Raw genomic sequence first — 21471 nt, 5'->3', positions numbered from 1 at the left:
TTGTAGTAACAAGTACACAACACAGCATATATACATAAAATATAACATGAAAAGGGTATAACATGCATTATGACACTACGAGGATGTAAACTGTTACAACACAAACATGATATAACATGGATTATAACACAAAAAGGTTATAACATGGATTATAACACAAAATATATAACATGGAATATAAAACAAAAGGGTTAAAACATGGGCTGTAACACAAGTAGGTAAAACATGATTTAACAAACAGGTTATAACATGGGTCGTGACACAAACTGGGTATAACATGGGTTACAACATGAACAGGTTTTCTAAGATGCCTAGCGGTTAGAACAATCGAAAAAAATTACATTATCAGACAATAAAGGTATAGTTTTTTGATGACGTAAGAATTGAATGACGTTATCTCGTCACTGCGCCATTCTAGTGTGCCCCCTCGTGATCGAACCATTTTACATTACGTCACAATGTAAGCGACGTCACGATGCATGTCAGTTGTCATCGTCTCGTACGGCCTCCTACAGTTAACTACTCCGTTGCATCCCGTTTCTTGGTTTGCAGTTGCTTTCACGCAGCTAACATCACTGGTGGAAACATTACGTTTATGTTTTACGACGGTTAAAATGTGTCAATTCGACTCACAAGTTTTCAGCGACACAGTAACGTTCGCAATGTTTACATTCCCACAATGCCATTGTGGAATGTCACTTGACTACTCAGCTTCATCTGGATGTACTGATCTAAACATACGTTTGTAGTAGAAATGCGACGTTCATATTACCCCATATGGTTTACGTTAATGACAGATGTAATTAAAATAATTCAGAGAAGATATTTAATCCGAACGTAAACAGTCATCAAACTGTTATCATTTTTTTTTTTCTGGTAACGTTCGTCTCAACGTAGGGGGGCAGACACATCAATAGAACAGCTCGCCAGTTTGCCCTGTGCAAGGATTCTTAATTTAGGTCACCGACACCGTCGTTTGTTTTCTGCCTTAAATTAATCGTAATTATTCTTAGAAAGTATTAAATTTGGCATCTTAGAAAAGAAATACAGTTCGCCTTACCACCAAGTATAGTGTAATAAAGCTCACTTTCGCCCTGAACTATTATAACGTTAAAGCACTCGGACGCAAGCGTCCTCGTGCTTTAACTATAATAGTTCAGGGCAAAAGTGTGTTATATTACACTATACATGGTGGTAGAGTGAACTGTATTTCTTAAATACATGGATTATAACATCACAGGGTATAACATTGGGTCTAACATCACAAGTGAATTTGCTGGTTATAACATAAGCAGGTTATAACATTTGTTATAACACAAAACAGAGTATAATGGGTTTGATGACACACAGGCCTACAAAGTGTGTGGTGTTGTAAACAAGTCATATCGTCATTTTGTGGTCAAGTTGTGGTCAAGTAAGAATAAATTGGGTGTTTGTAAGGTCAAAGTATAAGGTCAGAGGGGGAGATCAAGGTCAAGGTCATGTACCACGGAAATTTCCAGGACATCATCACAGATATATGTAGATATAACATATGTAATGCAACAAATTTATAAATTACAAGAATATTTACATCAACAAACATTCCAAGTTACTGTATAACATAGAAAGACTATTTGCTAACAACAACACACTGATGACAATGGATGCAGCAGCAATCAGTCGACTTCCTGACAAATCAGTTCACGTTGCCATGCTCATACAGTCAACATGCATTGTTGGCCTTTCAGTTCCTTCGGCTGTTTTACAAAACATGTTGCCACAAATTATATATATTAATTGCCGACAACAACAGGAGTTTCCGTAGTTTGTGGTGTTTTCCACACAACTATAAATTACATTCACATCGCTGGGACCATACCTGATAGCGAAACAGACTGGACTCCACATAAAATGTCCCTAAAGCTTTATTTGTCTGAATGCTTTGTAAGCCACTGTAAACTGTAAAGTAAAAGGCCTAATCAGGGCTCCAGATAAGGGCCATATCGGCGTGTGTACGGTTAAAAAACATGCAGATACTTTAGAACCACAGTAAATGGTGTATGGTCTTAGAATAATTTACATACATATTTATCTGAAAAAGTGTTGTTTTATTGTTTATTGACCTGTTTACACATGAGTAGCAATGTTGTGGTGCACATATGAAACGAAATACAAGATCACTGATACTCCATTAATTTCCATTCAGTACTCTAAATGTAGTCTAAGTTTTTCCAGTTCTCCAATATTTAAACAATAAGGAGTACGTACTCCTCATGTTGAAAACTTATCTGGAGCCCTGCCTAATTTCCACACAGTTACAATAACATAACCAGTCAACCGGAGTCAACCGGAGTCAACCCAGTGGTCTCATTCAGACACACATGCTGGACACTGACGGCAAGTCTCAGTAAACAACAGGGTCAAGGCTGCATAAATAAACAAACTAAGTAACAACATAAAGACATTGATGGCAGCTGTACAACCATCAGAAACTGCAGGCAGTTAGACGGAGGTGATGTATTGACTTCAATAACCTTGACTTCATCTGCCTCAGTTTGGGACCCTCTCAAAAGTATTACTTTTACACAATTATTAGGACAAGTTTGAGATCATTTTAAAACAATATTTAAACAAATATTCAAGACATTTATAGAATATGCAGCCTTTGCTCTTGATATTGTATACATTGTTGTGGTGTGTTGTCGTTTTGACTGGTCTAAACGCCTCCTTGATAAAATCATCACATTCTTAACAACGAAGGTCCAATAAGCTAAAGCTCTCTTACCAGAGATCAGAAAGTTTGTATTCCTTCTAACTATGAGAAAGGGACCTAGCATCTGCTGGTGTGTTGCCATAGTTACAGGGACCTAGCACCAGATGGTGTGTTGCCGTAGTTACATGTGACAGGGACCTAGCACCAGATGGTGTATTACCATAGTTACAGGGACCAAGCACCAGATGGTGTGTTGCCGTAGTTACATGTGACAGGGACCTAGCATCTGCTGGTGTATTACCATAGTTACAGGGACCTAGCACCAGCTGGTGTATTGCCGTAGTTACATGTGACAGGGACCTAACTGCTGGTGTGTTGCCATAGTTACAGGGACCTAGCACCAGCTGGTGTATTGCCGTAGTTACATGTGACAGGGACCTAGCATCTGCTGGTGTATTGCCATAGTTACAGAGACCTAGCACCAGATGGTGTGTTGCCATAGTTACATGTGACATGGACCTAGCATCTGCTGGTGTGTTGCCATAGTTACAGGGACCTAGCACCAGATGGTGCGTTGCCGTAGTTACATGTGACAGGGACCTAGCATCTGCTGGTGTATTGCCATAGTTACAGGGACCTAGCACCAGATGGTGTGTTGCCATAGTTACATGTGACAGGGACCTAGCATCAGCTGGTGTATTGCCATAGTTACAGGGACCTAGCACCAGATTGTGTGTTGCCATAGTTACAGGGACCTAGCCCCAGCTGGTGTTCATAAGGGGGATGTTCAGAACTATCTAAGAACATTCATTTTTACTAAAACACATACTTTTAAAGAAAAAATGAGAATACAACTTACACATGTGAAAGAAATATCTGATTTGACATCTTCCATAAATAGCCCAACTGACATGTTGCAGGATGTTGCAGACATAAGAGAAACTATACTTATAATCAAGTGATCTAATCGGGAAAGTGAGTGTTCACATCACTCTACATCACATCTGATGCTATGCCCAACACAATAATTTCAATAACATATGACCATATCTATGATATATAATAAAATGAAGACATTTGACCAGTAAAGGATATATTAAAAATAAAGCTATCGACAGACTCCCAGCACAAAGTTAGAAAACAACCCTCGTAATTTCACTGATAATCGTAAGGAGACAGGAAGTGCGGTGTAGATCTTACCCGCTTGACGCCGGTTATTATAAGCGTGCTAGTTTTGGTTGGAGTGCGAGGCCGCCGCGTCTGGTCTTTCAACTCCCTGATGGCTGCGTCTGTGACGGACTCCACTCCATTAATTACAATCAACTCTGTAAAACACCAACAACATCTACATTCCAACCACATGCTGCAACATTCCAACCACATGCTGCAACATTCCAACATCTGCAGCACAGCCGCCTGGAACACAAGTCAAAACGGCCGCTACTTACGGGTACACCACCATGATCGGCACCTGGGGAGATAAACTCGGAAATTAGTTTCAAGCAATCCCTGATGAGCTGAAAATTCAGATGGAAGAAGAACCATGACGTGTTCCCCTCTGTGGGCTGCCCCCCCCCCCACCCCAATCACTTGATTTTGCTGCAATCGCAGGTACCATATTTACTGTATTAAGAGCCCCACCTCCAGTAGCTACCCAGTAAAACTAATATACAATATTTAATATAATAAGTGCCCAGTTCTACAAGGTTACCCAGCAACAAGAGATACTGTATTTACTCCATTAAGTGCCCTGTTCTACAAGATTACCCAGCAACAAGAGATACTGTATTTACTCCATTAAGTGCCCTGTTCTACAAGGTTACCCAGCAACAAGAGATACTGTATTTACTCCATTAAGTGCCCTGTTCTACAAGGTTACCCAGCAACAAGAGATACCCAGTATTTACTCCATTAAGTGCCCTGTTCTACAAGGTTACCCAGCAACAAGAGATACCTGTATTTACTCCATTAAGTGCCCTGTTCTACAAGGTTACCCAGCAACAAGAGATACTGTATTTACTCCATTAAGTGCCCTGTTCTACAAGATTACCCAGCAACAAGAGATACCGCATTTACTTACCATTAAGTGCCCTGTTCTACAAGGTTACCCAGCAACAAGAGATACCAGTATTTACTCCATTAAGTGCCCTGTTCTACAAGGTTACCCAGCAACAAGAGATACTGTATTTACTCCATTAAGTGCCCTGTTCTACAAGGTTACCCAGCAACAAGAGATACCGTATTTACTCCATTAAGTGCCCTGTTCTACAAGGTTACCCAGCAACAAGAGATACCGTGATTTACTCCATTAAGTGCCCTGTTCTACAAGGTTACCCAGCAACAAGAGATACCGTGATTTACTCCATTAAGTGCCCTGTTCTACAAGGTTACCCAGCAACAAGAGATACCGTATTTACTCCATTAAGTGCCCTGTTCTACAAGGTTACCCAGCAACAAGAGATACCGTGATTTACTCCATTAAGTGCCCTGTTCTACAAGGTTACCCAGCAACAAGAGATACCGTGATTTACTCCATTAAGTGCCCTGTTCTACAAGGTTACCCAGCAACAAGAGATACCGTATTTACTCCATTAAGTGCCCTGTTCTACAAGGTTACCCAGCAACAAGAGATACCGTATTTACTCCATTAAGTGCCCTGTTCTACAAGGTTACCCAGCAACAAGAGATACCGTATTTACTCCATTAAGTGCCCTGTTCTACAAGGTTACCCAGCAACAAGAGATACCGTATTTACTCCATTAAGTGCCCTGTTCTACAAGTTCTACAAGGTTACCCAGCAACAAGAGATACCGTATTTACTCCATTAAGTGCCCTGTTCTACAAGGTTACCCAGCAACAAGAGATACCATATTTACTCCATTAAGTGCCCTGTTCTACAAGGTTACCCAGCAACAAGAGATACTGTATTTACTCCATTAAGTGCCCTGTTCTACAAGGTTACCCAGCAACAAGAGATACTGTATTTACTCCATTAAGTGCCCTGTTCTACAAGGTACTGTAGTTTACAAGACTATTCACATATTCTTGTTTAAGCTGAGATAAATTATAAAGACAATACATGGCACTCTCTTTATGAGGTTGTGTTCAATTCCTTGACCCCGTCACTCTTCCCACTGTGAACTAATTACAAGCTGAATGTTTGTGTAATAAATGCAATTTGTACAACCAGGGCCCAGGAGGTAACTATTAAAATATTGCATGTTTATGAGGTAACACTTGAGGAATGATTCAAAGTCGTCCTACAAAACAAGCAGAGTGGACATATAGTTTCAAGGAGTGGACATCGTCTTCTGTTGATGCATCTAACAATCTGCAGCACGTCATGCACACAATGGACGTTGACCTTGACACAACAAACCCAAGGTCATTACAAATGTCACAAAAATCATGAATTATGGAAAATATATAATTTCTTGTGACACAAAGACACCTGACACCTATGACTAGACACTGACATTTACTGAGAAAGTGTAATCCCAAATATAACGTGTTACACCTGACACCTGTGACTAGACACTGACATTTACTGAGAAAGTGTAATCCCAAATATAACGTGTAACACCTGACACCTGTGACTAGACACTGGCATTTACTGAGAAAGTGTAATCCCAAATATAACGTGTTACACCTGACACCTATGACTAGACACTGACATTTACTGAGAAAGTGTAATCCCAAATATAACGTGTTACACCTGACACCTGTGACTAGACACTGACATTTACTGAGAAAGTGAGATCCCAAATATAACGTGTAACACCTGACACCTGTCCGTGTAGAAGTGTGTGTGTGTAAACAGGGGGAGAAAATAGTTGTGTGCAATTAATGTGTGTCACTATAGTACTGGCCATTGAACACACAGGTGTGTGTGTGTGTATAAGTGTGAGTACAAGTATTTTTGTGTACAAGTGTTTGTGTACAAGTGTTTGTGTACAAGGTGTGTGTACAAGTGTTTGTGTACAAGTGTTTGTGTACAAGTGTGTGTGTACAAGTGTTTGTGTACAAGTGTGTGTGTACAAGTGCTTGTGTACAAGTGTTTGTGTACAAGTGTTTGTGTACAAGTGCTTGTGTACAAGTGTTTGTGTACAAGTGTTTGTGTACAAGTGTTTGTGTTTGTGTACAAGTGTTTGTGTACAAGTGCATGTGTACAAGTGCTTGTGTACAAGTGCTTGTGTACAAGTGTTTGTGTACAAGTGCATGTGTACAAGTGCATGTGTACAAGTGCTTGTGTACAAGTGTTTGTGTACAAGTGCTTGTGTACAAGTGTTTGTGTACAAGTGTTTGTGTACAAGTGTTTGTGTTTGTGTAGAAGTGTTTGTGTAGAAGTGTTTGTGTAGAAGTGTTTGTGTTTGTGTAGAAGTGTTTGTGTAGAAGTGTTTGTGTAGAAGTGTTTGTGTAGAAGTGTTTGTGTAGAAGTGTTTGTGTACAAGTGCTTGTGTACAAGTGCTTGTGTACAAGTGTTTGTGTACAAGTATTTGTGTACAAGTATTTGTTTACAAGTGTTTGTGTACAAGTGCTTGTGTACAAGTGTTTGTGTACAAGTGTTTGTGTTCAAGTGCGTGTGTACAAGTGCGTGTGTACAAGTGTTTGTGTACAAGTGTTTGTGTTTGTGTACAAGTGCTTGTGTACAAGTGTTTGTGTACAAGTGCTTGTGTACAAGTGTTTGTGAACAAGTGTTTGTGTACAAGTGCGTGTGTACAAGTGCTTGTGTACAAGTGTTTGTGTACAAGTGTTTGTGTACAAAAGTGCGTGTGTACAAGTGCTTGTGTACAAGTGTTTGTGTACAAGTGTGTGTGTACAAGTGTTTGTGTACAAGTGTTTGGGAACAGATGCGTAAGAATAGTTTTGTATCTAAATGTGTAAATGTGTGTGTGCATACGTTGTGTGTATGTGTGCTTGTGTGTGTGTACAGTTTGTAAGTACATGTGTTCATTTACAGGTGTTAAGTACAGGTGTCTAAGTACAGATGAGTAAGTCCAGGTGTTTCATGCAGGTGGTAACCTGTTTGGTTTTACTGGACCCTTATTCTCCAAACGTTCGTAGCCCTAAGAATTCTTAACTTTGATTGTAGCCAATGTGTCAAGAATGGGCTTAAGAAGTTTGTAGGGCTACAAACGTTTCGACAATAGCTGTACTGGAAACTTATTCTGGAGGGAGTTTCAGTAACACATCGGTTTGTTGTAATCAAAGTCAACTACAGGAGTCAAACATCCCATGCAGGGAGCAGGTTGCTGAAAATAAAGGACATTAGTATTGTTTAAGAAAATACATATCGTCATGCAGGAGAATCTCACATCACCATTAAAACATTGGTTCAAACACTTTCAGGTCTTCCAGCGAAACATTGATAAATTATGATTCCAAAATTCTACAGTGAAGGATAGTGAAATGAAGATCTAGAGATGAAAGATGGTGAAATGAAGACCAAGAAGTGAAAGATGGTGAAATGAGGATCAAAAAGTGAAAGATGGTGAAATGAGGACCTAGAAGTGAAAGATGGTGAAATGAAGACCAAGAAGTGAAAGATGGTGAAATGAGGACCAAAAAGTGAAAGATGGTTAAATGAGGATCTAGAAGTGAAAGATGGTGAAATGAAGACCTAGAAGTGAAAGATGGTGAAATGAAGACCTAGAAGTGAAAGATGGTGAAATGAAGACCTACAGATGAAAGATGGTGAAATGAAGACCAAGAAGTGAAAGATTGTGAAATGAAGACCTAGAAGTGAAACATGGTGAAATGAAGACCAAGAAGTGAAAGATGGTGAAATGAAGACCTAAAAGTGAAAGACGGTGAAATGAGGACCAAGAAGTGAAAGATGGTGAAATGAAGACCTAGAAGTGAAAGATGGTGAAATGAAGACCAAGAAGTGAAAGATGGTGAAATGAAGACCTAGAAGTGAAAGATGGTGAAATGAAGACCAAGAAGTGAAAGATGGTGAAATGAAGACCAAGAAGTGAAAGATGGTGAAATGAGGACCAAAAAATGAAAGATGGTGAAATGAAGACCTAGATATGACAGATGGTGAAATGAAGACCTAGAAGTGAAAGATGGTGAAATGAAGACCAAGAAGTGAAAGATGGTGAAATGAAGACCAAGAAGTGAAAGATGGTGAAATGAAGACCTAGAAGTGAAAGATGGTGAAATGAAGACCTAGAAGTGAAAGATGGTGAAATGAAGATCAAGAAGTGAAAGATGGTGAAATGAAGACCAAGAAGTGAAAGATGGTGAAATGAAGACCAAGAAGTGAAAGATGGTGAAATGAAGACCAAGAAGTGAAAGAAAATGAAGACCTAGAAGTGAAAGATGGTGAAATGAAGACCAAGAAGTGAAAGATGGTGAAATGAAGATCTAGAAGTGAAAGATGGTGAAATGAAGACCTAGGAGTGAAGATGGTGAAATGAAGAACTAGAGATGAAAGATGGTGAAATGAAGACCTAGCGATGAAAGATGGTGAAATGAAGACCAAGCGATGAAAGATGGTGAAATGAAGACTTAGAAGTGAAAGATGGTGAAATGAAGAACTAGAGATGAAAGATGGTGAAATGAAGACCTAGCGATGAAAGATGGTGAAATGAAGACCAAGCGATGAAAGATGGTGAAATGAAGACTTAGAAGTGAAAGATGGTGAAATGAAGAACTAGAGATGAAAGATGGTGAAATGAAGACCTAGAATGAAAGATGGTGAAATGAAGACCAAGCGATGAAAGATAGTGAAATGAAGTGCAAGAAGTGAAAGATGGTGAAATGAGGACCAAAAAATGAAAGATGGTGAAATGAAGACCTAGATATGACAGATGGTGAAATGAAGACCTAGAAGTGAAAGATGGTGAAATGAAGATCTATAAGTGAAAGATGGTGAAATGAAGACCAAGAAGTGAAAGATGGTGAAATGAAGACCAAGAAGCAAAAGATGGTGAAATGAAGTGTAAGAAGTGAAAGATGGTGAAATGAAGTGCAAGAAGTGAAAGATGGTGAAATGAAGACCAATAAGTGAAAGATGGTGAAATGAAGACCAAGAAGAGAGATGGTGAAATGAAGACCAAGAAGTGAAAGATTGTGAAATGAAGACCAAGAAGTGAAAGATGGTGAAATGAAAATCTAGAAGTGAAAGATGTTGAAATGAAGTGCAAGAAGTGAAAGATGGTGAAATGAAGACCTAGAAGTGAAAGGTGGGATGGTGAAAGAGGATCAAGTGATATGAGGGTCTAGGATACTTTATCACAATACCTTGTCCTCCATGCACTAAAGCCTGGAGACAGGAGTCAGACAGATAGGGAGCAGCAAGTTACCTGAGGATGCAGATGCTGACAATGACTGGTCCCCGGGGAAGTACGGGGAGTCGGCACTCAGGGTGGACGAGGAGTCCAGGTCCGGGTTAGAGTGGTGATGCTTCTCCACCAGGCTGGGGGGATGTCCTGGGGAGACGAGACATGCAGTTAGGGGGACACACCACACAGGTAACACAGGTAACACGTGTAAATATAGGTAAATATAGGTAGGCACACAGCCATTATAGATGACACACACACATACACTCACACAGCCATTATAGATGACACACACGTACACTCACACAGTCATTATAGATGACACACACGTACACTCACACAGCCATTATAGATGACACACACATACACTCACACAGCCATTATAGATGACACACATACACTCACACAGCCATTATAGATGACACACATACACTCACACAGACATTATAGATGACACATACGATTACACACACAGCCATTATACTGACACACAGCCTTTATACATGACACACGCATTACACTCACACAGCCATTATAGATGACACACACGCATACACTCACACAGCCATTATAGATGACACACCGCCATTACACTCATGACAGCCATTATAGATGACACCGCGTACACTCACACACAGCCATTATAGATGACACCGCATACTCAGCCATTATAGATGACACACGTACACTCACACAGCCATTATAGATGATGACACTCACACAGCCATTATAGATGACATTACACGTGCACTCACACAGCCATTATAGATGACACACGCATTACTCACACAGCCATTATACATGACACACAGCGTTACAGGATGACACACATACACTTCACACAGCCATTATAGATGACACACACGCATACACTCACACAGCCATTATACACACGCATATTACACCTCACGACATGCATTAATTCACACAGCCATTATAGATGACACACACACGTACAATCACACAGCCATTATAGATGACACACACACATACAATCACACTGGCATGTCATCGGACAGGCATACAATCACACTGGTGTGTCATCGGACAGGCATACAAACACACAGGCATGTCATCGGACAGGCAAACAATCACACTGGCATGTCATCGGACAGACAAACAATCACACTGGCATGTCATCGGACAGGCATACAATCACACAGGCATGTCATCGGACAGGCATACAATCACACTGGCATGTCATCGGACAGGCATACAATCACACTGGCATGTCATCGGACAGGCATACAATCACACAGGCATGTCATCGGACAGGCATACAATCATACTGGCATGTCATCGGACAGGCATACAATCACACTGGCATGTCATCGGACAGGCATACAATCACACTGGCATGTCATCGGACAGGCATACAATCACACAGGCATGTCATCGGACAGGCATACAATCACACTGGCATGTCATCGGACAGGCATACAATCACACTGGTGTGTCATCGGACAGGCATACAATCACACTGGTGCGTCATCCGACAGGCATACAATCACACAGGCATGTCATCGGACAGACATACAATCACACTGGCATGTCATCGGACAGGCATACAATCACACAGGCATGTCATCGGACAGGCATACAATCACACTGGCATGTCATCGGACAGGCATATAATCACACTGGCGTGTCATCGGACAGGCATACAATCACACTGGTGTGTCATCGGACAGGCATACAATCACACTGGTGCGTCATCGGACAGGCATACAATCACACAGGCATGTCATCGAACAGGCATACAATCACACTGGCATGTCATCGGACAGGCATACAATCACACTGGCATGTCATCGGACAGGCATACAATCACACTGGCATGTCATCGGACAGGCATACAGTCACACTGGTGTGTTGATGTAAAGGCATACAATCACACTGGCATGTCATCGGACAGGCATACAATCACACTGGTGTGTCATCGGACAGGCATACAATCACACTGGCATGTCATCGGACAGGCATACAATCACACTGGTGTGTCGATGTACAGGCATACAATCACACTGGCATGTCATCGGACAGGCATACAATCACACTGGCATGTCATCGGACAGGCATACAATCACACTGGCATGTCATCGGACAGGCATACAATCACACTGGTGTGTCGATGTACAGGCATACAATCACACTGGCATGTCAATGGACAGGCATACAATCACACTGGTGTGTCATCGGACAGGCATACAATCACACAGGCATTTCATCGGACAGGCATACAATCACACTGGTGTGTCATCGGACAGGCATACAGTCACACTGGCATGTCATCGGACAGGCATACAATGACACTGGTGTGTCATCGGACAGGCATACAGTCACACTGGTGTGTCATCAGACAGGCATACAGTCACACGGTGTCATCAAATAGGCATATTGCCACACAGGCATACGGTCACACACGTGTGTAGTCACTCAGGTGTTTGGTATACTCAGGGTTTGAATGATGATGTTTTACTCAGGATTGAAGCAATCGGATATGACATACCCACAAGCAGACACAAAGCAAATACACACAAGCATGTACACACTAGCATGCACACAGGAGCACGTACAAATGAGCTCAGACACACAAGCATGTACACATGATCACAGACACACAAACATGTACACAGGAGCACATAGACAGGAGCACTTTCACACGAGCACATACATACCAACACATACACACAAGTACTTACACACAAGAACACACATGAGCACATACACACGAGCACATACATACCAACACATACACACAAATACTTACACACAATAATGCACAATAGTACATACACACGAGCACATACATACCAACACATACACACAAGTACTTACACACAATAACGCACAAGAGTACATACACACGAATAGATACACACAAGCACAGAATACAGAAAGTACATTTAAATCATGTGTACACACACTCATGCAGGTAAGTACTGACTGTGATGGGAGACTTACTGAGAGAGATACACAAATATCCTGTCAGTCAATGCATCTACTCAGAGCGGTATAGGCCAGGCTGTCCAACATATCCATCAAGTTTCTTCTCAAATAAATGTCAAATCTATGTTGGCAAAACATTTATTTAATTCAAAAGTTAAACCTGACAGGACAGAGTTGTCTCCCTTGTGGTGATATAAAGGGTTTATCTACAGATGGATATATAGACCCATACAGTTCAGTAAAGGATGAACATTACAGAGTTGTCTCCCTTGTAGTGATATAAAGGGTTTATCTACAGATGGGTATATAGACCCATACAGTTCAGTAAAGGATGAACATTACAGAGTGGTCTCCCTTGTAGTGATATATAGGGTTATATCCCATACAGTTCAGTGGAGGATGAACATTACAGTATATATAGGGTTTATCTACAGATGAGTATATAGACCAATACAGTTCAGTAAAGGATGAACATTACAGAGTGGTCTCCCTTGTAGTGATATAAAGGGTTTTCCTACAGGTCGGTATATAGACCCATACAGTTCAGTAAAGGATGAACATTACAGAGTGGTCTCCCTTGTAGTGATATATAGGGTTTATCTACAGATGGGTATATGGACCCATACAGTTCAGTAAAGGCTGACCATTACAGAGTGATCTCCCTTGTAGTGATATATAGGGTTTATCTACAGATGGATATATAGACCCATACAGTTCAGTAAAGGCTGACCATTACAGAGTTGTCTCCCTTGTAGTGATATATAGGGTTTTCCTACAGGTCGGTATATAGACCCATACAGTTCAGTAAAGGCTGACCATTACAGAGTGGTCTCCCTTGTAGTGATATAAAGGGTTTTCCTACAGGTCGGTATATAGACTCATACAGTTCAGTAAAGGCTGACCATTACAGAGTTGTCTCCCTTGTAGTGATATATAGGGTTTTCCTACAGATGGGTATATAGACTCATACAGTTCAGTAAAGGCTGACCATTACAGAGTGATCTCCCTTGTAGTGATATATAGGGTTTATCTACAGATGGGTATATAGACTCATACAGTTCAGTAAAGGCTGACCATTACAGAGTTGTCTCCCTTGTAGTGATATAAAGGGTTTTCCTACAGGTCGGTATATAGACCCATACAGTTCAGTAAAGGCTGACCATTACAGAGTTGTCACCCTTGTAGTGATATATAGGGTTTTCCTACAGGTCGGTATATAGACCCATACAGTTCAGTAAAGGCTGACCATTACAGAGTTGTCACCCTTGTAGTGATATATAGGGTTTTCCTACAGGTCGGTATATAGACCCATACAGTTCAGTAAAGGCTGACCATTACAGAGTTGTCTCCCTTGTAGTGATATAAAGGGTTTTCCTACAGGTCGGTATATAGACCCATACAGTTCAGTAAAGGCTGACCATTACAGAGTGATCTCCCTTGTAGTGATATATAGGGTTTATCTACAGATGGATATATAGACCCATACAGTTCAGTAAAGGCTGACCATTACAGAGTTGTCTCCCTTGTAGTGATATATAGGGTTTTCCTACAGGTCGGTATATAGACCCATACAGTTCAGTAAAGGCTGACCATTACAGAGTGATCTCCCTTGTAGTGATATATAGGGTTTATCTACAGATGGGTATATAGACTCATACAGTTCAGTAAAGGCTGACCATTACAGAGTTGTCTCCCTTGTAGTGATATATAGGGTTTATCTACAGGTCGGTATATAGACTCATACAGTTTAGTAAAGGCTGACCATTACAGAGTTGTCTCCCTTGTAGTGATATATAGGGTTTTCCTACAGGTCGGTATATAGACCCATACAGTTCAGTAAAGGCTGACCATTACAGAGTGATCTCCCTTGTAGTGATATATAGGGTTTATCTACAGATGGGTATATAGACTCATACAGTTCAGTAAAGGCTGACCATTACAGAGTTGTCTCCCTTGTAGTGATATAAAGGGTTTTCCTACAGATGGGTGTATAGACCCATACAGTTCAGTAAAGGCTGACCATTACAGAGTTGTCACCCTTGTAGTGATATATAGGGTTTTCCTACAGGTCGGTATATAGACCCATACAGTTCAGTAAAGGCTGACCATTACAGAGTTGTCACCCTTGTAGTGATATATAGGGTTTTCCTACAGGTCGGTATATAGACCCATACAGTTCAGTAAAGGCTGACCATTACAGAGTTGTCTCCCTTGTAGTGATATAAAGGGTTTTCCTACAGGTCGGTATATAGACCCATACAGTTCAGTAAAGGCTGACCATTACAGAGTTGTCTCCCTTGTAGTGATATATAGGGTTTATCTACAGATGAGTATATAGACCCATACAGTTCAGTAAAGGATGAACATTACAGAGTGGTCTCCCTTGTAGTGATATATAGGGTTTATCTACAGATGGGTATATGGACCCATACAGTTCAGTAAAGGCTGACCATTACAGAGTGATCTCCCTTGTAGTGATATATAGGGTTTATCTACAGATGGATATATAGACCCATACAGTTCAGTAAAGGCTGAACATTACAGAGTTGTCTCCCTTGTAGTGATATAAAGGGTTTTCCTACAGATGGGTATATGGACCCATACAGTTCAGTAAAGGATGAACATTACAGAGTTGTCTCCCTTGTAGTGATATAAAGGGTTTATAGACCCATACAGTTCAGTAAATGATGAACATTACAGAGTGGTCTCCCTTGTAGTGATATATAGGTTTTCCTACATACAGTTCAGTAAAGGATGAACATTACATAGTTGTCACCCTTGTAGTGATATAAAGGGTTTATCTACAGATGGATATATAGACCCATACAGTTCAGTAAAGGATGACCATTACAGAGTTGTCTCCCTTGTAGTGATATATAGGGTTTATCTACAGATGGATATATAGACCCATACAGTTCAGTAAAGGATGAACATTACAGAGTTGTCTCCCTTGTAGTGATATAAAGGGTTTTCCTACAGATGGGTGTATAGACCCATACAGTTCAGTAAAGGCTGACCATTACAGAGTTGTCTCCCTTGTAGTGATATAAAGGGTTTTCCTACAGATGGGTGTATAGACCCATACAGTTAAGTAAAGGCTGACCATTACAGAGTTGTCTCCCTTGTAGTGATATAAAGGGTTTTCCTACAGATCGGGTATATAGACCCATACAGTTCAGTAAAGGCTGACCATTACAGAGTGGTCTCCCTTGTAGTGATATAAAGGGTTTTCTTACAGATGGGTGTATAGACTCATACAGTTAAGTAAAGGCCGACCATTACAGAGTTGTCTCCCTTGTAGTGATATAAAGGGTTTTCCTACAGGTCGGTATATAGACCCATACAGTTCAGTAAAGGCTGACCATTACAGAGTGATCTCCCTTGTAGTGATATAAAGGGTTTTCCTACAGGTCGGTATATAGACTCATACAGTTCAGTAAAGGCTGACCATTACAGAGTTGTCCCCCTTGTAGTGATATAAAGGGTTTTACTACAGATGGGTGTATAGACCCATACAGTTCAGTAAAGGCTGAACATTACAGAGTTGTCTCCCTTGACAATATTATAGAGGGCTCTCCTACAGATGGTAGTGTTAACATTACAGTTTTCAACAATAAAAAATTAGTATCAAACATTCAAACACAAATATATGTTACATCTTGTAAACATCATTCCAGTAGGGGTCTCTACATAATAATTCAACACACATGCACACACAGGCAGTCTGTAGTTCCACCTCGACACCCTGGCCATTGCATTGACCTTCACCCTGGACATTGTATTGACCTCACACTGGCCATTGCATTGACCTTCACCTTGGCCATTGTATTGACCTCACACTGGCCATTGCATTGACCTCCACCCCAGCCATTGTATTGACCTTCACCCTGGACATTGTATTGACCTCACACTGGACATTGTATTGACCTTCACCTTGGCCATTGTATTGACCTCACACTGGCCATTGCATTGACCTCCACCCAAGCCATTGTATTGACCTAAACCCTGGTCATTGTATTGACCTTTACCCAGGCCATTGTATTGACCTCACCCTGGTCATTGTATTGACCTCCACCCTGGTCATTGTATTGACCTCCACCCTGGCCATTGTATTGACCTCCACCCCAGCCATTGTATTGACCTTGGCCATTGTATTGACCTCCACCCCAGTCATTGTATTGACCTCCACCCTGGCCATTGTATTGACCTCCACCCTGGCCATTGTATTGACCTCCACCCCAGCCATTGTATTGACCTAAACCCTGGTCATTGTATTGACCTCCACCCCAGCCATTGCACTGACCTTCACCCCAGCCATTGTACTGACCTTCACCCTTGCCATTGTATTGACCTAAACCCTGGTCATTGTATTGACCTCCATGCTAGCCATTGTATTGACCTCCACCCTAGCTTTTATTTTTTTCTTCTAATACAAGCAGTGACATCTTTTATGAGTATTTGAGCCAAATTGCCATAAAATGTTGAAAAGATTGAATTTTGAAGTCGAGAGTTACCCTATTCCTTATAAGAGGAGAGTACGGATTGGTTGTTTGTTCCTATCATGTGACTGGTCAGACGAGTGTGAGGCGGTACAGACCAGGATGTCGAGGAACTATCACACAAGTTGAGGAAACAAACAGAAGAAAATGTCCAACAAAGTTCACCAAAATCATACACAATGAATATAATTTTGGACAATGGATGACAAAGTCAACTGAGAAACATCCATTGTTTGAATCATTTCTGTGGTGTTACCCTCTGGCCCTGGTTGGAGTTGGCCGAACTGAGGTCGGTGTGTGGTAGTAGTTGTCGTGGTTATAACAGTGCCACCTGGTGTGATAGTGCGCTCCGTCTCGATGCGACGTTTGGGGGACAGCTGGCTGTTGGGGGCGCCCGGCATACCCATCATCATCTCCGCCTCCGCCGAGTCCATGAAGAGAAACTGGAAACACACACAGAGAGCAGCATCAGTGTCTGACGTCTACAGACATAAAACATTGTGTATTGGCACTGGGGACCAATTCCAGGCAGAAATCCAAAAGATCTCATCGTAAGACGCGAGATGGATGTGAAGATCAACTGAAATTTATCCTCTTTCCCCTGGAGATGCGTTACCAAGGAGAACACGTGGTACTAATGTGATCATGTATGGACGTGAAGATGTGGTATTGATTTACCTCCACGGTGAGGGGAAGATGTGGTATTGACCTACCTCCACGGTGAGGGGAAGACGTGGTATTAACTTACCTCCACGGTGAGGGGAAGACGTGGTATTGACTTACCTCCACGGTGAGGGGAAGACGTGGTATTGACCTACCTCCACGGTGAGGGGAAGACGTGGTATTGACCTACCTCCACGGTGAGGGGAAGACGTGGTATTGACTTACCTCCACGGTGAGGGGAAGACGTGGTATTGACTTACCTCCACGGTGAGGGGAAGACGTGGTATTGACTTACCTCCACGGTGAGGGGAAGACGTGGTATTGACTTACCTCCACGGTGAGGGGAAGGCGTGGTATTGACTGGACTACCTCCACCTCCACGGTGAGGGGAAGACGTGGTATTGACTAACCTCCACGGTGAGGGGAAGACGTGGTATTGACTTACCTCCACGGTGAGGGTAAGACATGGTATTGACTTACCTCCACGGTGAGGGAGCCACTGATGGAGTCCATGTTGCCGGGCCGACTCTGCAGGGCGAGGATCTGGCGGCTGCTGGGGCAGAGGCGCAGGTCGTTCATGTACACAGTCGTCTCCCCCAGGAAGTCCTCTGAAACAGAACACCCAAATATTACCTCCCAAATTCCAAACAGACTTCCCGATCGATCTCCTGACATCATGATTGACTACCCAACGGACCTCAGACAGACCTCCTGATCATCATTCCAACTGACGTCCCGATCGTCATTCCGACTACCCTTCTGACCGACCTCCTGATCGACCTTCCAAATGACCTCTTGATTGACCTCCCCACAGACCTCCTGATCGTCATTCCAACTAACCTCCTGATCGACCTCCCCACAGACCTCCTGATCGTCATTCTGACTGACCTCCTGATCGTCATCCCGATTACCCTTCTGACCGACCCCCTGATCATCATTTTGACTGAGCTCTTGATCGTCATTCCGACTAACCTCTTGAACGTCACTGGAATCCTGACAGACCTCCCAACCTCCAAACTGACCTCCACATACAATCAGAACACCATGAAACTTGGCCTGATTAAATTTATACACAATAACACAGCTCTCACTGTCAACATGACGTCTGTATGGGCGACACTGTCGACATGACGTCTCTATGGGCGACACAGTCGACATGACGTCTCTATGGGCGACACTGTCGACATGCAAGTATCTCCTCACCTCCAGGCTGCTTGTTCTTGTCAAACACCTCGAAGCGAAGCTCGTTGCTGTGCTGTGTGACATCACTGAAATAGAAGTGGAAGAATATTTAAAATGCATCCTGAAGAAAACGTCTAGACAGAACTGAAGACTAAAATCAACAAAACACACGGAACAAACCCTCTAAAATGAAAACTCAATTCCTGGATTTCTTATAAAATGATCACGGAGTATAGACACACAAGAGAGTGTTCAGTAAGGTCATATCTATTTATAGAGAAGATAAGGCTCTGGACCCAGAAGTGGTTGAGGTGTGTACACGAGAATATCCTTCATGTACTTTCTACAGATGATGCATACATGACAGGTTTTTCATTGATAACAACTTTTCTTTATTCTTTATACGACATTTCAGAGGTAATTCTTGCTCCTTCATTAGGTGAATGCTAAGTCAGTGTGCTCTGAGTGTAAACATCGTATAAAGAATAAAACAGAGTTGTTATCCATAAACAACGTGTTCATCCAACCTCTAAATGCCTTTCAGGAACCTCAACAGATGACACGTGAACATGAGAAGATTCTCATCCCAGAAGAGCTTACAAGTGTTCCTGAAGACATACATCATTGTTTCTCTGCACAAATGCTAAAACATCCTCTCATTCCAGAATAACATGGTGGTAAATAATGCCATCTCAAAATATTCAAGTCTGGATCAGACGAACCAGTGGTTGATGTTATGAGCAGTGATCAACAAAACAACATGGAGAGAACGTCACAGAGGATGTTCACCTCATCCAGTTAGCATCTCTAAGAAAGCCATACAGCTGGGGACCTATTCTATCCTCAGACTCCCATATGATCCAAGTTTACACATGAAAATAGTCTTTCCTCAACGGGGCGGTGGGGTAGCCTAATGGTTAAAGCGTTGGCTAGTCATGCCGAAGACCCGTGTTCGAATCCCCACATGGGCACAATGTGTGAAGCCCATTTCTGGTGTCCCCCGCCGTGATGTTGCTGGAATATTGCTAATAGCGGAGCGTAAAACCAAACTCAGTCCGTCAGTCAGTCTTTCCTCAACAGATACTGACACCAATAGGAAATCCTGTCAACTTCATTCCCAAATACATCAATAACACAGTCTGTCAAATCATGTTTGAATCTTTCTACTTATAGGGCATGTATATTATATAGTTTAGCTTGAAACATAGAAACATCTTTCTACTTATAGGGCATGTAGATTATATAGTTTAGCTTGAAACATAGAAACATCTTTCTACTTATAGGGCATGTAGATTATATAGTTTAGCTTGAAACATAGAAACATCTTTCTACTTATAGGGCATGTTATATTATATAGTTTAGCTTGAAACATAGAAACATCTTTCTACTTATAGGGCATGTTATATTATATAGTTTAGCTTGAAACATAGAAACATCTTTCTACTTATAGGGCATGTTATATTATATAGTTTAGCTTGAAAGATAGAAACATCTTTCTACTTATAGGGCATGTTATATTATATAGTTTATAGGGCATGTTATATTATATAGTTTATGGGGCATGTTATATTATATAGTTTATAGGGCATGTTATATTATATAGTTTAGCTTGAAACATAGAAACATCTTTCTACTTATAGGGCAAGTATATTATATAGTTTAGCTTGAAACATAGAAACATCTTTCTACTTATAGGGCATGTATATTATATAGTTTAGCTTGAAACATAGAAACATCTTTCTACTTATAGGGCATGTTATATTATATAGTTTAGCTTGAAACATAGAAACATCTTTCTACTTATAGGGCATGTTATGTTATATAGTTTAGCTTGAAACATAGAAACATCTTTCTACTTATAGGGCATGTTATATTATATAGTTTAGCTTGAAACATAGAAACATCTTTCTACTTATAGGGCATGTTATATTATATAGTTTAGCTTGAAACATAGAAACATCTTTCTACTTATAGGGCATGTTATATTATATAGTTTATAGGTCATGTTATATTATATAGTTTATGGGGCATGTTATATTATATAGTTTATAGGGTATGTTATATTATATAGTTTAGCTTGAAACATAGAAACATCTTTCTACTTATAGGGCATGTTATATTACATAGTTTATAGGGCATGTTATATTATATAGTTTATAGGGCATGTTATATTATATAGTTTATAGGGCATGTT

The 21471-nt window shown here is 41.1% G+C and overlaps 1 protein-coding gene and 1 long non-coding RNA gene across 2 annotated transcripts in view; both read right to left on the bottom strand.

Annotated features, from left to right (window-relative positions):
• Positions 1-21471, bottom strand: part of LOC124263671 (phospholipid transfer protein C2CD2L-like) — a 106391-nt gene that overhangs the window by 17147 nt on the left and 67773 nt on the right. The window contains exons 7-12 of the mRNA XM_046698329.1: positions 19847-19909; positions 19299-19363; positions 18576-18703; positions 17689-17875; positions 10006-10131; positions 3896-4020 (exon numbers count right to left, since the gene is read on the bottom strand). Of these exons, the coding sequence (XP_046554285.1) occupies positions 3896-4020; positions 10006-10131; positions 17689-17875; positions 18576-18703; positions 19299-19363; positions 19847-19909 (694 nt within the window). The remainder of the gene's footprint in view (positions 1-3895; positions 4021-10005; positions 10132-17688; positions 17876-18575; positions 18704-19298; positions 19364-19846; positions 19910-21471) is intronic.
• On the bottom strand, positions 1481-3029 carry LOC124263679. Its single transcript, XR_006894908.1, has 2 exons — positions 2894-3029; positions 1481-2849 (listed from the first exon to the last, which is right to left on the bottom strand). It is a non-coding gene; the product is annotated as an uncharacterized LOC124263679 (long non-coding RNA).

Source organism: Haliotis rubra, unplaced genomic scaffold, assembly GCF_003918875.1.
Source record: "Haliotis rubra isolate DU_JTF1 unplaced genomic scaffold, ASM391887v1 Scf893, whole genome shotgun sequence".
Classification (NCBI taxonomy): domain Eukaryota; kingdom Metazoa; phylum Mollusca; class Gastropoda; order Lepetellida; family Haliotidae; genus Haliotis; species Haliotis rubra.
Note: the sequence above shows the minus strand (reverse complement) of the source record. Positions and strands in the feature narration are given on the sequence as shown.